Source organism: Choloepus didactylus, chromosome 14 (assembly GCF_015220235.1).
Source record: "Choloepus didactylus isolate mChoDid1 chromosome 14, mChoDid1.pri, whole genome shotgun sequence".
Taxonomy (NCBI): Eukaryota; Metazoa; Chordata; class Mammalia; order Pilosa; family Megalonychidae; genus Choloepus; species Choloepus didactylus.
The window spans coordinates 73,324,306-73,338,883 of NC_051320.1; the positions used below are offsets into that span (position 1 = coordinate 73,324,306).

Consider the following 14,578-nt stretch of genomic DNA (forward strand, 5'->3'; position numbering starts at 1 on the left):
TTTCTGTGAGTTCTATCTGACTTTAGAGTCAGCAGAAAGTGATGCCATCAGTAAAGGAATTAAAGGATGTGGGCAGGCAGTCATTTGGCATTTGAGCTGTATTGATATTGAGCAGATTTTCCTAAAACATTGCTTCCGTCTTCAGTGGCTCTGCTTTGCCTCGTTCAGTGCTCTGCAACTTTTTTCCCATCATGGCAAACACAGGGAATTTTACTGAGCACTGGAATAAATGGAAAAGGGTGCTTGTAGCTGGAAGAGGCTAGTTCAGAGGCCCCCATTGTCGTAGGCCCCACCTGGTTGCCCCAAGTGAAAATAAGATCAATGTCTTTGAATGCATCCTGGACGAAGTGAAAAATTCTCTGACTTTCAAGATTTCCCACCATTTGGCTGCCAACCTGACTATCAATATTTTTTGCTTACTACTTCCCTACATAATTCCAATATTTTGGCTAAATTTATTTATTAATTCTCTGCAAAACTATCATCAAGCCTTAAAGTGCCTATGGCTTTTGCTTATTCCCTTTTATTTGAATGGAAAATCCCTCCCCTCATTCTTCCCATGCATCAAAATCCTGGCCATCATTTGAGACCCCAACCCAAGGCCATTCTTGGACATGCCATAGAAAGTGATCATTCTTAAATCACCTTTGGGAATAAGGGATTTGAGCAGGACCCTGAAGTCCAGGTATGATTTGGTAGGTGGCTGAAAGGGAGATGCAAAGGGCCTTTCAAATGAAGGGGCCAGAATGAGCAGCATGATATTTATTGCTGTGGTCCAGGTGGGGGTGAACCTTAGGATTTGCCAATGCCTGATGCCCATTACCAACCAAGATTTCTCTCTCTCTCTCCCTCTCTCTCTCTCTTTTTTGTTTAAGCTAGTATGAATTAGGCATTTATAACTTAGAACTGGAAGAGCCTATCTTAGGCAGAAGTACAGAGGGGATTAAAGCTAGACTTGTAGATGGGTCAAGGAGGGTCTGGAGGCCTGGCTGAGGAAGCTGGGTTTATTCTGTAGTCCTTTGGAGTAACCGATGCTTAGAACAGGGGGAGAGGAAAGTCATAGGGCTGGACTTAGAAAGATAACTGTGGCCACAGGGTGCAGAAGAGATTGGAGGAAAAACTAAACAAGGCTTTAAGATCAAGGTGTCCACTACTAATGGGCCTTTGAACCTATTGAATTGGGACTCTTTCTGATTGCCTGTGAAAATTCCCAAATGTAGAAAGGCCATAAAGATGAGTTAGATTGCAGATGTAAACATGCATATCTATTTGGAAAAATAGACATGTAGACATGATAGCTCAGAAAAATAAGCTCAAGTATTGAGTTTCAAACCATTACTGGAAGAAATTTAGAATTCTCAGGGAGAGGTGAGTGAAGCAAGACTACTCAGAGTCAAGCAAGGATGGAATAAACACCCAATTACTAGTCCAGAATCCAGAGCTGGGAACAGGCTGGGGAAGACAGTAACTATCTCAGAGTAGAAAAATTTCTCTTAGTAAGAGAAAGGTGTAGCTAGGTGGTGTGATAACTAGAGCTCTATTGATAAGGGTACTTACTGTTTGCTAGACTCAAAGTGTCTCAGTAGTCTAGGCCACTCATATTTTTTGAGATTCCTAGTATTAAAAATTGAAGAAATGCCAAAACATGGCTATGAAAACTGTGGTGTATTTTGAATACTTGTGAAATAACAACTCAATGTGTTTTTGACATAGCATATTCTCTAATAAAGTAATGACAGTTATAATATAATCAAACAATGTTTAATGTATGAATTAATAGCATACTGAGGTACAGTCCAGTAATGGGACATGTTGTAAGATGAACATTTACTTCTTTCAATCCTGTTGGTATATATCTCTGTTCTCCATGGAAATCTCATGTGGAGTGAACACCAACTGTCTAAAATTGAGGTGACTTGTGAATTTGAGGCCCATGCCCTATGGCTCCCTACCTTCCTGCAGACTGCTCCATCCCACAGGCCCTAAGTAAGGTCTGTTTCAGGATGTAGTCCTTTCGATGCCTCTCTGGTCATGTTGTAAATGCACTTTCCTCCATGTCTGCCCAAGTAAGCCAGAAATACGACTGCTACTGCTTTAGTTCATGCTTTTATTATTATTTCCTTTGTCTAAAATTTTTAAGTTCCCCTCTCTCTGAGTTTTCCTCCATCTTTCTGACATGGATCTTTCTCTTAAATACAGACCTGAACATCTCACAGCCTTGCCTCAACTCCTTAAGTAGATCTCCATATCCTATAGGATAACATTCAAATTCCTTGGCATGAACTATAAACCCCCACCCAAAGGGTCCTCAACCTGTCTTTCACATCATTTTCCGAATATTCTGTACCCCCTGCTTTCCCACAAAGGTGCCATATTCTCTCATTTCTCTGTGTTTTTGCTCATGCTCTTCTCTCTACCTAAAAATGTCTTCTTTTGTTATTTCCTATCCCTCTCTTCTGTGAAAAGTTCCTCCACACTCCGAGGGAGAGCAGCTCTCTGGTCCCTTACCCCATTATGCATATCATCAGTACAGTGAGTTTTAGACCACACTATCAATGAAGAGAGGTACTGTGACTTGTTTATCTTTATTTATCTTTGTATACCCTATCCCTGCTACCATGCACAGTTAGGGCTCAATAAATATTGGCTGGGTGATTGCATTAATTGTCAATAATACCCCACGCTTTTAGAAGCAAATGCATGTTCAGCTGCCTACTACCTCTTAGATACAATTTGCTCCACAGGATTCACCTCGATTGCCCACAGTTTTCTGGATTGTTCTTTTAAGTAGCTCTGATGGTTACAAAATAGTTCTTGGTTCTATGCTCTCCATATTAACATACTTCTTCCAAAGCAAACCCTTTTTCTTTCTCAGCTACCTCCTGACTCAGCTGTAAGACTCATTTCTTTGACTTAGGCCATGATTTCAGCTCAGCACATGGAATCATCATCATCATTCATTGGTGACATTGCAGCATGCTACTCATCTGCATATAGTCATTCTCCAGGAAAGAAATAATGCATTATTAATACAGCTTTATTATCAGGCCCAAGTTTGGCAGATAGAGCAACATTAGAGGATAATTGGAAGGACAGCTGATTTGTTAGCAAAACGTTGCTTTTTGGCTAATGAATCATTCTGATTTTTGCACTGACAGCTCAGTAACAAGCTTGAAGACTGCTTTGCTTCAGACCATTAAACTTTGACAAACCAGTTATTAACTACAGCTAAAGCCAGCAGTCTGTGGGGATTATTGCAATTATGAGCCATAGATGTAATTTTTTTCAATCATTAGGCAAGACAAGGTGAGCCTGATGATGGAGGGCCTGACGACTGACAGTCCCCATTGCTTTGTAGTGCACAAGAAATAAGCAGTTGCTGGGAACACCAATCAGTTAGTGAAAGCTTTTGCTGAGACGTAGTAAGAGCAATAAAGGTTACTGATCTCGAACAACAAGCTCTGTTCAGGAAGGAAAGGACAAGTTTTTACTTTAACTTCTATTTTAGAGGCTGGAGGTCTTTCCTCAAAGGACAGTTAGAGGATAGTCAGGTGAAGGCACAACAAATGGAGAGAAAAGCAAGGCAGGACTCACGTGGCTTAGGTTCTCCTCTGATGCTTTTATTGGGCTGTTGTTGCACTCAAGAAGCCCATTGGAACGTGCCTGCCCTTTCACCTTTCTTCTCCCCACTATTTGTAACAGAGATTTCAAACTCAAAGCCTGAGGGGCCAGATGGATAAGTGAAGCAAAAGGATGTGGTAAAGACGATGGCCACATTGCAAGTCAAATAAAAACATATCCGTGGGCCAGATAGTGACCTTTGGTTGTAGACGAAAGTGTGGATTTCCGCATCTGGCCTGCACCTCTCCAGTCTCATCTTCCCATATCCTCCTGTATCCTTATGCCCCAGCCTAACTGGGATGTTTTCCAAATGTGCCTCACACTTTCCAATTTCTGTATCTTTGCTCCACCAGGAAGCCTCTCTCTTGAAATTCATTTCTTCATGTTCAAATCCTACCCACTCTCTGGGTCTCAGTTTCTTTACTTGCCAAATTGGGAAGAAAAGGTGGATTAAATAAACTTTAAGATCCCTTTCTATTCTAAACTTTTGCAAGTCTGTTGTAGATGCAGATCATGCATATGAATGTAGTCACATTCTGGGCCGGAACTCAGTGTGCTATTCTGCCTCCCCCAGGCGGATACATCGCTGGAAGTCTTGCTGTCATCACAGATGCTGCCCACCTCTTGATTGACCTGACCAGTTTCCTGCTTAGTCTCTTCTCCTTGTGGTTATCATCAAAGCCCCCCTCCAAACGGTTTACATTTGGATGGCACCGAGCAGGTACAATTCACTTACTGTCCAGTGTTAACACAGTACAAGTGACCCCAACATACCCGCAGACTGTTCTGGGCTGTTCCAATGACCTGTGCTACCCTAAAAGTTTTCTTAGCAATCATTGTAGCACTTGTGAACAGCTCCTAACGTGTTTCCCTTCCTACCTCAGCACTTTATTCTGTTCTATGGTTTTCATTTCACTCTTGCCTATTGGACTTGGTGTTTGGGTTTTATCTTCCCAGTTTTGTCTCACTATTCTCTCTCTGATCATGGGTTTAGACTTGAACATCTTCTACTTGTTTTCCCAGATTTGGACCCTCATGGGTAGAAAACACCGTACTTGACTTCTACAACCTAATATCTGTTGCTGGCTAACCAGTAATTCTTGGACCCAGACCCCATAAACGTCTATTAATCAGAATTTTGAATAACCAGACTAATCTAATAAAATGATATCCTGAGGGCTAGCTCTATACCAAACTCATTATACATTATATGCTATTATTATATCTCATTTAAATAAGAAATCTCAGGTTCAAATGGGATAAGCTGTTTGTCTAAGGTCACACAGCCAGTTACTGGCAGACCATATATGTCTGATGCTTGAACTCATACCCCAAATTTCTGCACTAGCATTTTCCATAGTGTAAGAAACATACCACTGCTGCTTAGTCAGATGATTTTGGGTCACATGAACCACAATTATATATCCTAATATGTATTAGAAATAAACTGGCACATAAAATGTAATTTCATGGATATTTTTTTAAGGAAGAATATAAGTATAAAAAGTGAATTTATTCAAGGAAAAGGTAAATGACTAATAAGACAGGTGACTTATAGACATGTCAAAAATAACAAAGGTTATATGGAAGTGAATGAAGTCTGGGAAACAGCCACATACTGTGAAACAATACATTACTCTGCTGTACTCGGGGCTAGCATATGGGATTAAACTTAAAGGGGAGAAGGTGAAAATTACCTAATGTGTCTGACCACTGATCACAGAATGTTTCTAGACCCTTGTGGGGTTTTATAATCTATCTACAAGGTTGAGTTAAAGACTATGGTGGGAGTTAAGGAAATCCTAGGCTAGCAAATGTACTTCACCCAGTGGGCAGATTGAACACTATCTTATGTTTAAATATTCATTTAAATGTCTCCACTCTGATGCTTCTTTTCCTTACTGCTGCTCTTAAAATGTAGTTAGGTGGTGATGAGCTCTGAGCTTGCCTCAGTGTTTGTAATATGTTGGGCTGGCAAATGAAACTCATTTTCATCGAGCACCATCTGAAGCCTTCCCTTTTTATTCCTCCAAAGGTGCTAGTACTGGCAAGTTATACATGTTTTATGGTGAAATTATGAGTTTCTAAACACATTTTACTCTTCGTGTCTCATTATTTCATCTCCTAATAAATTTCAGTCATTTTAGCACCTGTTTAAATTACAATCCCTGAGGAAAACAGTGAGAGCAGGCAGCAATTAATATGCTTTAAACATTTGCTGGAAAATACTTAGTAATGTGGAGCATGAGCTCAGACAGTGTTTATGAACACAACATTAAAGTGCCTCAGTTTAGTCCTAAAATCTTTCCACACTTTTGCTTCAGTGCATCACTAAGTGTATTAGTTTGAAGCTCCTTTTTGGGGGGCATCAATGGCTAGGACTCTTGGGCATGTAAAGGTGATCCGTGAATTATTTGCTTGTGGGTGTCTTTCTGTTTTAAATCCTTAGAAATCCTTGGTGCCCTGCTCTCCATCCTCTGCATCTGGGTGGTGACTGGTGTGTTGGTGTATCTGGCGTGTGAGCGCCTGCTGCACCCTGACTATGAGATCCAGGCAATGGTGATGATCATCGTCTCGGGCTGTGCAGTGGTGGCCAATGTTCTGTAAGTCACCCCCACACTCTTCCCAGGAGGATATCTTCAACCCTGTCCTCAACAGTGCCTTGGTTTTCCTTCTTCCATTTGTAAGGATGGTAGAGACCTGAGAGAGTGTTCAAATGGCTCAAAGATTGAAGATAGGCTAGTTGAGCTACTTTAGGAAACTTGTCAGGAAAGCTAAAGGATGTTTTAATATTGGTTTCGAATAATACCATTTTGATTTCTATGTGCCTGAGACTGTGCATATTATCATGCATATATATAAACATATTATGTTTAATGTTCACAACATCCCTACTTTATGGACTAGGAAAGAAAAGTTAAATATCTTGCCAGTGAGGAAGTACAGAGCCAGGATTTACATCCAGATCTACTAGACCCGAAATTGAGCTCCTAACCACTCTACTTTCTAGTATCTATTGATGGTTCCACATAGGATGTGACTTAGGCCTGTTCAACTCTTGTTAAGCGAGCAGATTATAGTTCTCCAGAGAGCTGGGTTTGAAGGGACCTTAAAGGTCATTTAATTCAGTCCTCCTTCTTTTGAATTCTTTAGGTAATCCCCATAAAATGGTCGTTCATTTCATATAAACAGACCTAGCAACAGAGAATTTATTTCCCTCAAAAGTAGTCTATTTTATCTTTGTATCATTGTGATTGCATAAAAATTCATCCCTAAACTGTGTTAGCTGAACTCTCTCTTTAGTTTCTACTTGTTGTCTGCTGTTTTTGTCCCCTGTAGCTATGGAGAACAGATCTCTATTTTCTATCATGTGACAATTCTTCAAATGTTTGAAAACAGCTATTTGGTAGTGCTCCCACCTCCAATCCATTTAAGTATTTCTTTATCCAGGCACCCTTAAATCAGTCTTACAGAGTATGATCTCATGTCCCTTGCCATCTTGGTCTGCTGTTCTCAAAATGAGCCACCTGACTGCACAGGATGATGGGCTTTTGAGGCTGGGAATTTGATCCTTTTGGGTCAGTTTGCTCCCTCCTATTTGATATGCTGGGCAACTCTATTTAAAACTCTATCTATGATCTATCTATTATCTGTCTGTCTATCTATCTACCCATCTTTCTGTTTATCTATCTATCTGCTATGTCTATATGTCTATCTATGATGGACAAAATAATGGCCTCCCAAAGATGTCTAGAGCATAAGCTCCAGAAACTATGAGGGATGTCTTACATGGCAAAAGGAACTTTACAGATGAGATTGAGTTAAGGATCTTGAGATGGGGAAATTATCTAGGTAGACCCAATGTAATCACAAAAGTCCTTCTAAGAGGGAGGCAGGAGGTCAGAGAGGAGAGAAGATGCTTCACGGCTGGCTTTGAAAGTGAAAAGAAGGGACCATTGAGCCAAGGACTGTAGATAGTCTCTAGGAGCTAGAAAAGGTAAGGAAATGGATTTTCCATTAGAGCCTCCAGAAAGAATGTAGTCTTTGGACCCATTTTCGACTTCTGACCTCCAGATAATAAATATTTTGTTTTAAGCCACTAAGTTTGTGGTCATTTGTTATAGCAGCAGTAGGACTCTCATACATTATCTATATATCATTGATCTATCTTGTAATGTGACTGGATGCATGAAAGTGAAGAAGTCAGTGAGAGAAGAATGGCCTTTTAAACAGTAGTCTTTTAGAGAAGACACAGTGAAATCTCTGGAAATAGAGGAAAAGTTGAGCATGTACACTTTCAAAAAGCTCCACAGGTCATTCTAATACTCTTAAGCCCTATCTGCTTCAGTCCCTCACCTCTCAATTTATAAACCAGTGGTCAAAATCTCTGAGCTAAACAATTAGAAGAATTGTGTTTCATCTATTGTCAATTGACTAGATCCCTATCTCCTATCAGTTAACTTGAAAATGTGTTTTACATTGACACTGAGAGAAAAAGTGGGGGTAGATCAATGCAAATCTATCAGCACTATGAGACAAATAACCCAGAGCACATGTCTTGCTGACTGGGGCTCAATACCTCCAACTTTACATAAGGAGAACAATATATCCACAAGGCAGCTGGAAGAATAAAAGTATTAATAATTTCCTGAGAGTCATGTGTCACAGAGTTTGCGTCCAATGCTGCACTAACATGAAGGACATGCCTAGCCAATGACCACATAAATCTGGGACCCTCAATGATCAAGTTCACTTTCTAAATAGATACCATCCAAATTTTCTTTTTACTGCAACTTTTCTTGACTCCTAACTTTAACATTGCAGATGCTTTTCAATGCTTAAAAAGCTAAGTGAATTGAAAAGCTTTACCATCTCTGGTGGTTCAAAGCTGTATGTACCCTAGAAAGGCATGTTTTTAAATTTAATCCATTCCTGTGGTTGTGGACCCATTGTAAGTAGGACCTTTTGATGAGGGTACTCAGTTAAGGTGTGACCCACCTCATTCAGGATGGGTCTTAATCCTCTTACTAGAGTCCTTTATAAATGGAATGAATACAAAGAGAAAGAAAGCCATGGAAGCAAGAAGCTGAAAGCAATGAAACCTGGAGGAGAAGAGAGAGACCAGCAGATGCTACCATGTGCATTGCCATATGGCAGAGGAGTCAAGGATCGCTGGAACCAGTCTTTAGGAAGAAAGCATCTTGATGATGGCTTGATTTGGACATTTTTCTTAGCCTCAAAACAGTGAAATAATAAATTCCCATTGTTAAACCAACCCATTTCATGATATCTGCTTTCAGCAGTTTAGCAAACTAAAACACCCTCCTTATGCAAGTAGGTAATTCTTTAAAGGTAAAAATGTTGAGTGACTATAGGTTGTCTCCAAGACCTGGGATTACAGGTTTTAAGTGTTGCTAGATGCTGTGTTGTCTGACTCCACAGGTATCAGAACCACGTTTTGGGAATAAATTTATTCCTTGCAGACTCAAAATCAGAACAGAAAGTTCTTATCAAAGTTGTTATGGGATCTGAGGACAAAGATTACAGACAGAGCCATGGGGTCTTTGAGTGCTAAACTGTCTCTGCCTGAAACATTCTTATCTCTCCTCTTAGCCTACTTAACTCTAGTGTAACTTTCAAATCCACATCAATTTCTTTGTCTCTCTAATGAAGTCAAATTCCCCTGTTGTGCTATCCATAGTACCAGTTCTTTGTAGAACTCATTATAGTTAGAATTTTGTATTTATTTGCATCTTTCTTTAATCTCTATCTTCACAATAGTTAAAATGCCACTGGGGAAGAACCATGTCTATGTTCGTTCACCTTTATTTTCCAAACATTGAAAAGTACCTAGAATATGAGTTGCTAATAAAACAAAATTTTTAATTTGTTTTAAATTTTTTTTTTTTTTTTTTTGGATAAAATGTATAAAACAATGAATGACACTTGATGAGCACACATAGCAGATCTAGAAAAGAATTTGTTGATCACCATCCATGTCAGGCTTCTAAAGAACCTTCATTGGTAATTACTAATTGAGGGTGAATTCCTACCCAAACACTGATAATCTGAGAACTATACATTCTGTATTGCTCAAATATTGGTGGGGTAACCTACAGTCATTCCACTTTGAAGTGATGGCCTGATTCTTTTTAAATTTGATTTTATTGAGATATATTCCCATACCATACAATCATCTGAAGTGTACAATCAACTGTTCACAGTACCATCATATATTTGTGCATTCATCACCCCAATCTATTTTTTGAACATTTTCTTTGTACCAGAAAAAGTGAAAATAAGAATAAAAAATAAAAGTAAAGAAGAACACCCAAATCATCCCCCCATCCCACCATATTTTTCATTTAGTTTTTTGTCCCCATTATTCTATTCATCCAACCATACACTGGATAAAGGGAGTGTGATCCACAAGGCTTTCACAATCACACTGTTACCTCTTATAAGCTATATTGCTATATAATCGTCTTCAAGAGTCAAGGCTACTGGGTTGCAGTTTGATAGTTTCAGGTATTTGCTTCTAGCTATTCCAATGCATTAAAACCTAAAAAGGGTTCTCTATATATAGTGAATTAGAATGCCCACCAGAGTGACCTCTCGGCTCCATTTGGAATCTCTCAGCCACTGAAACTTTATGTCATTTCATTTCATATCCCCCCTTTTGGTTAAGAAGATGTTCTCAATCCCATGATTCTGGTTCCAGATTCATCCCTAGGAGTCATATCCTACGTTGCCAGGGAGATTTACACCCCTGGGAGTCAGATCCCACGTAGCGGGGAGGGCAGTGAGTTCACCTGCTGAGTTGACTTAGCTAGAGAGAAAGGGATGGCCTGATTTTTAACAGACACTTTACCTGCAAATATATTGAACAATAAGTTGTTTATGTTTTTTGTTTTTAGCCTTTGTTCCAAAATATTCAGAGAGGCTTTCTAGGCAGAGCAATCCTTGCTGCAATCAGTGAAAAGTTTCTCATTCACCTTTGGTCTAATTCCTCTTAAAAGTTGTATATAAATGGAATCAAGTACATAAGTCATACTGCCTACTACTTACCACTTTAACTTGGACATGAGGTGCGAAGTTTCACAATATGTTGTATGTAAATGTATACAGATAAGTAAATTTTTAATACATTCCTATATTATATTGTCTAGATAACCAGAGTCCTCTCTTCATTGGCTATTGGGAAATTTTCAAGTTTCAAATTCTCATGGAAATGAACATAATTAAGTCAAATAAAATAAAAATAGGATGAAAGTCACTTCTTATTTTGTTTCATCCCTTTCTTCTGCTTATTGCATTTGAAGTTAGTACATTTAATTAATCTCCAACCAAAGCTCAGCTTTAAGCCTAGCTCAGTATCTGACATTTAGTAGACACTCAATAAATGATATTTGCCATCTTCATTGTTGAATATTTGACATTCATCTAAAAATGATGCTTTCTAATTTCAAAGAAAACAGAATAGCTTTAAGTGGATGAATGGGAAAACTGAAATGAATCTTGGAAGTCTGACCTTGTGTGAAAGTTTTAAAATTCTACAGTACACTCATATTACAGCTTTAGTTCAAAATTTTAAAGCATAAATATTTCAGCTATCCACCATTTTGGATAATCCATACCATAGTCCACTCCACCATTCTGATGCAGAGATTCTTAAGGGTCAGGGTCAATCTCATGTGTGCTGAGAGGATTGTTCTCTCTTTCAGGCTGAGTGTGGTTTTGCACCAGAGACGCCCTGGCCACAATCACAAGGAAGCACAAGCTAATGCCAGTGTCAGAGCAGCTTTTGTGCATGCACTTGGAGACCTATTTCAGAGCATCAGTGTGCTAATCAGTGCACTTATCATCTACTTTAAGGTGAGTGTGTTTGTGCTTACCCACCTTCATATAATTATATGGACCAGGTAGTTCAGAATCTGACCCTCCAATATTAACCTACTAAAGGGTGGACAGTTTGCATTTGCCTACACAAACTACTTTGCCAAGTTAAAACAAACAAACCAACCAACCAACAAACAAACAAACAAACAAGCAAGCACCCAAAGTCTGAAACCTTGGACATTCTCAAATTCCTAAGACCTATGTCTTTAACTGTAGGGCTGCCAGTCTTTTCCAGAAAGCAGTTCCTTCAGTCATGGGGTCAAGATGGACAGTAGTAGAACACTGAATACCTTTGGGTTCTTGGGTTGTGAGCAACAGAAAACATCTCAGACTTACTTAAGTAAAATAGAGATTTATTGGCAGAAATTTATTGGATATACTCCTGGACAGAAATCAATAAAGAAATAAGGGCAACTTTTGGCATCTAAGTTTCAGGAACTATCCAATGTCTGTCCCAAGTAGCATACTGAAATGAAAGCGACCCAACCAACTTTTTTTTTTTCTCTGTTCTTGTCATTTTGCTGAAGATTCGTATTTCTAGCAGGGGGAGTCCTATTGGACTAGCTTGGCTCTTTTGTCCCTGCTTCTTAGCTGGGGCATGGTAGAGTGCCTCATTGACTGTACTATCAATTGTGTCCACAATAAGGGTGCGATAACTTCCCCACAAAAAGCAGAGTACTGCTTGAATGTGGGAATGGATCTTTAGTGAGCCTCTGACCCTAAACAAATATTCGCTATTGACCTCTGTCTGGTACTACCAAGAACTAACAGAGGTGTGTTAGGATGGGATGGGGTACCATGGAGGAGAAGAGCATTTAGCTCTGTTTGCTTCATGATTGTCCAACTTGCATTGAGTCTTTACTATTGCCCCTAAAAAAAAGAGAAAAGATTAAAATAAAAAATACGAAGTCTAAAACATAACATCTGTATTCAGTTGAGTAAAATTCTCACCAAAAACTTCAAATCTAAGGCAAAAATAGTTCAAAATTTTAAGGGTTAGTGAAGTTGAGAGTACTCTTGAATAAATTATGTTGACACTGAGTTTCTTAGAGGTTATGGGGTATGGATTCTTCTATGGTGCTGAACTTCATCAAGGGCAGAATAGCAGGTGATTTACCCTGAGGCCAAGGGCTCTAGTGGAGAGAAAGGAAGAATGAGGCCTCGGCTCATGCATTTAGGACCCCATCAGAGATGCGCACCTCAAGCATGTGCTATATTTGGCAGGGAAAGAAATAAACTAACTCCATTCATCCAAGATCAAAGTCCAGCTGTATCTTGGCTTCATGCATCCTCCAAGCAGATGGTGCCCTTTCTTCTCTTCATCATAATTAATGCAGACAATCCATTGGATATTTTGGGTATATTTGTGCCTATTTTCATCACCTCTTCTGTGCATCCATTCTATTTATTTGAGAGAGGTTGAAGCAAGTCACTTAAAAGAACACTCAGGTATATTCCTCCCTTGCATTCGTAAGTTATGAGGTGAGTACCTCTAGCAGTCTCCTTTCTTCAGTTACTGTAGTGTAAGCTATAAAGAAGGACAGTAGTAGCCAAGTCTTCTGGAATGAAGCCTTGCCTCCGAGTTGTATGTCAAGGGTCAGGAGGGGAAACAGGTGATAGAGAGGAATGGAAGGGTGAGTGGGGGGGCTTACTTATTTTCTTAATCAGGCTTTCTGGATAGGAGGTGTGAATTCAGCTAACCTAGGCCCCTGTATTTTCTAGCCAGACTTCAAAATAGCAGACCCAATCTGTACATTTGTCTTTTCCATCCTGGTTTTGGCCAGCACCATCACTATCCTAAAGGACTTCTCCATATTACTCATGGAAGGTAGGAATGATTTTATTATTATTCCCAGGGTTGATGCTTTTTCTTCCCTATTATCAGAAAGGGGAATGGCCCCAAGGTGTGCTCACTGTTAATTTGCATTATGGGGAAATTTTAAATTGATAAGGCATTTTCATGAGAACAAATATTTGATTTTTATTCATATGGGAACAAATAAAAAAAATTGGCTTCTATTTTCCCTCCGGCAACTGTTAAATAATATTGCAATGTAAAAACAATGAGTATAATCACTGACACTTGAGATAGAGACATTGAGAGAGGTATCCCAAAGAAATACATCTATTCCTGAAAATACTGGAAAGAACGCAAGAAACACTGCATAAATCTACGCCTGGGGCATCCTTATAGGTGCACATTTTAGTCAAATTGTGTCTCAAGGTACAAGAACACCAAAGTGATCCTTTATTTAGTCATCCTTCCAGTATTTATTAAGCTCCAACTTTCCTCCAGCTACTGAACTTAAAGCTAATTACCCCTATGGGGCTAATATTTTGGCAAGGGGGAGAAAGATTATTCAAATGATGACAGAGAAATAAAGTAGCAGTAAGTACTATAAAAGAAGAGAGGCGGCCCCTTTATTGGTGATTTTGACCTGGTTGGGGGATGGAAGTGGATGGGTCCTTCTGAGGGGGTGACAGGGCCCGCTCTCAGCCAGGGGTAGGATCTCATGCGTATCAGCCTCACTCCCCACGGCCAGAGTCCAGCCCTGCCTGCTTTCCTGGGCCTGTGAAATCCCTGTCAGGATCCTTGGGCCTTCCATTCTCCAGGAACAGATGACATAAGTAACACTGTCAAGAAATTCTTTCTTATGCCTAAACCTCACCTTCTTTCCCCTTCTGCATTTTGGTGATTTTCTTTTAATTTGGTGTAAAGCGTCTGAAGAATTGCTGGTTTTTGGCCTTTCTAGGCCACATCTTTGGGGAGACACATCATGTAGAGGACAAAGCATGCTCTTTATGTCAGACAAACCTCAGTTCAAATTTTGATCGCACAAGGTACTAGTTATGGGACCTTAGACAAGACCTTTGACTTCTCTGAACCTAAATTTTCTCAACTCAAAGATGGGAGTACAGCATCCACTCAAAAGTTGTTGTGAGGATGAGATAAGATGTGTGGCATAATATCTAGAACGCAGTAAGAATTCAGTCAATGTAGGTTCTAAGCTAGCTCTTCGTGTTGACTAGAAAATGGGAAATATGAAGCCAGGTTGAG

General features: G+C 39.5%; 1 protein-coding gene across 1 annotated transcript in view; it reads left to right on the forward strand.

Moving 5' to 3' along the window:
- SLC30A8 (solute carrier family 30 member 8) overlaps window positions 1-14,578 on the forward strand; it is a 68,014-nt gene that overhangs the window by 42,629 nt on the left and 10,807 nt on the right. Inside the window, exons 5-8 of the mRNA XM_037803012.1 lie at window positions 4,196-4,342; window positions 6,071-6,224; window positions 11,346-11,496; window positions 13,243-13,348. Coding sequence (XP_037658940.1) covers window positions 4,196-4,342; window positions 6,071-6,224; window positions 11,346-11,496; window positions 13,243-13,348 — 558 coding nt within the window. The remainder of the gene's footprint in view (window positions 1-4,195; window positions 4,343-6,070; window positions 6,225-11,345; window positions 11,497-13,242; window positions 13,349-14,578) is intronic.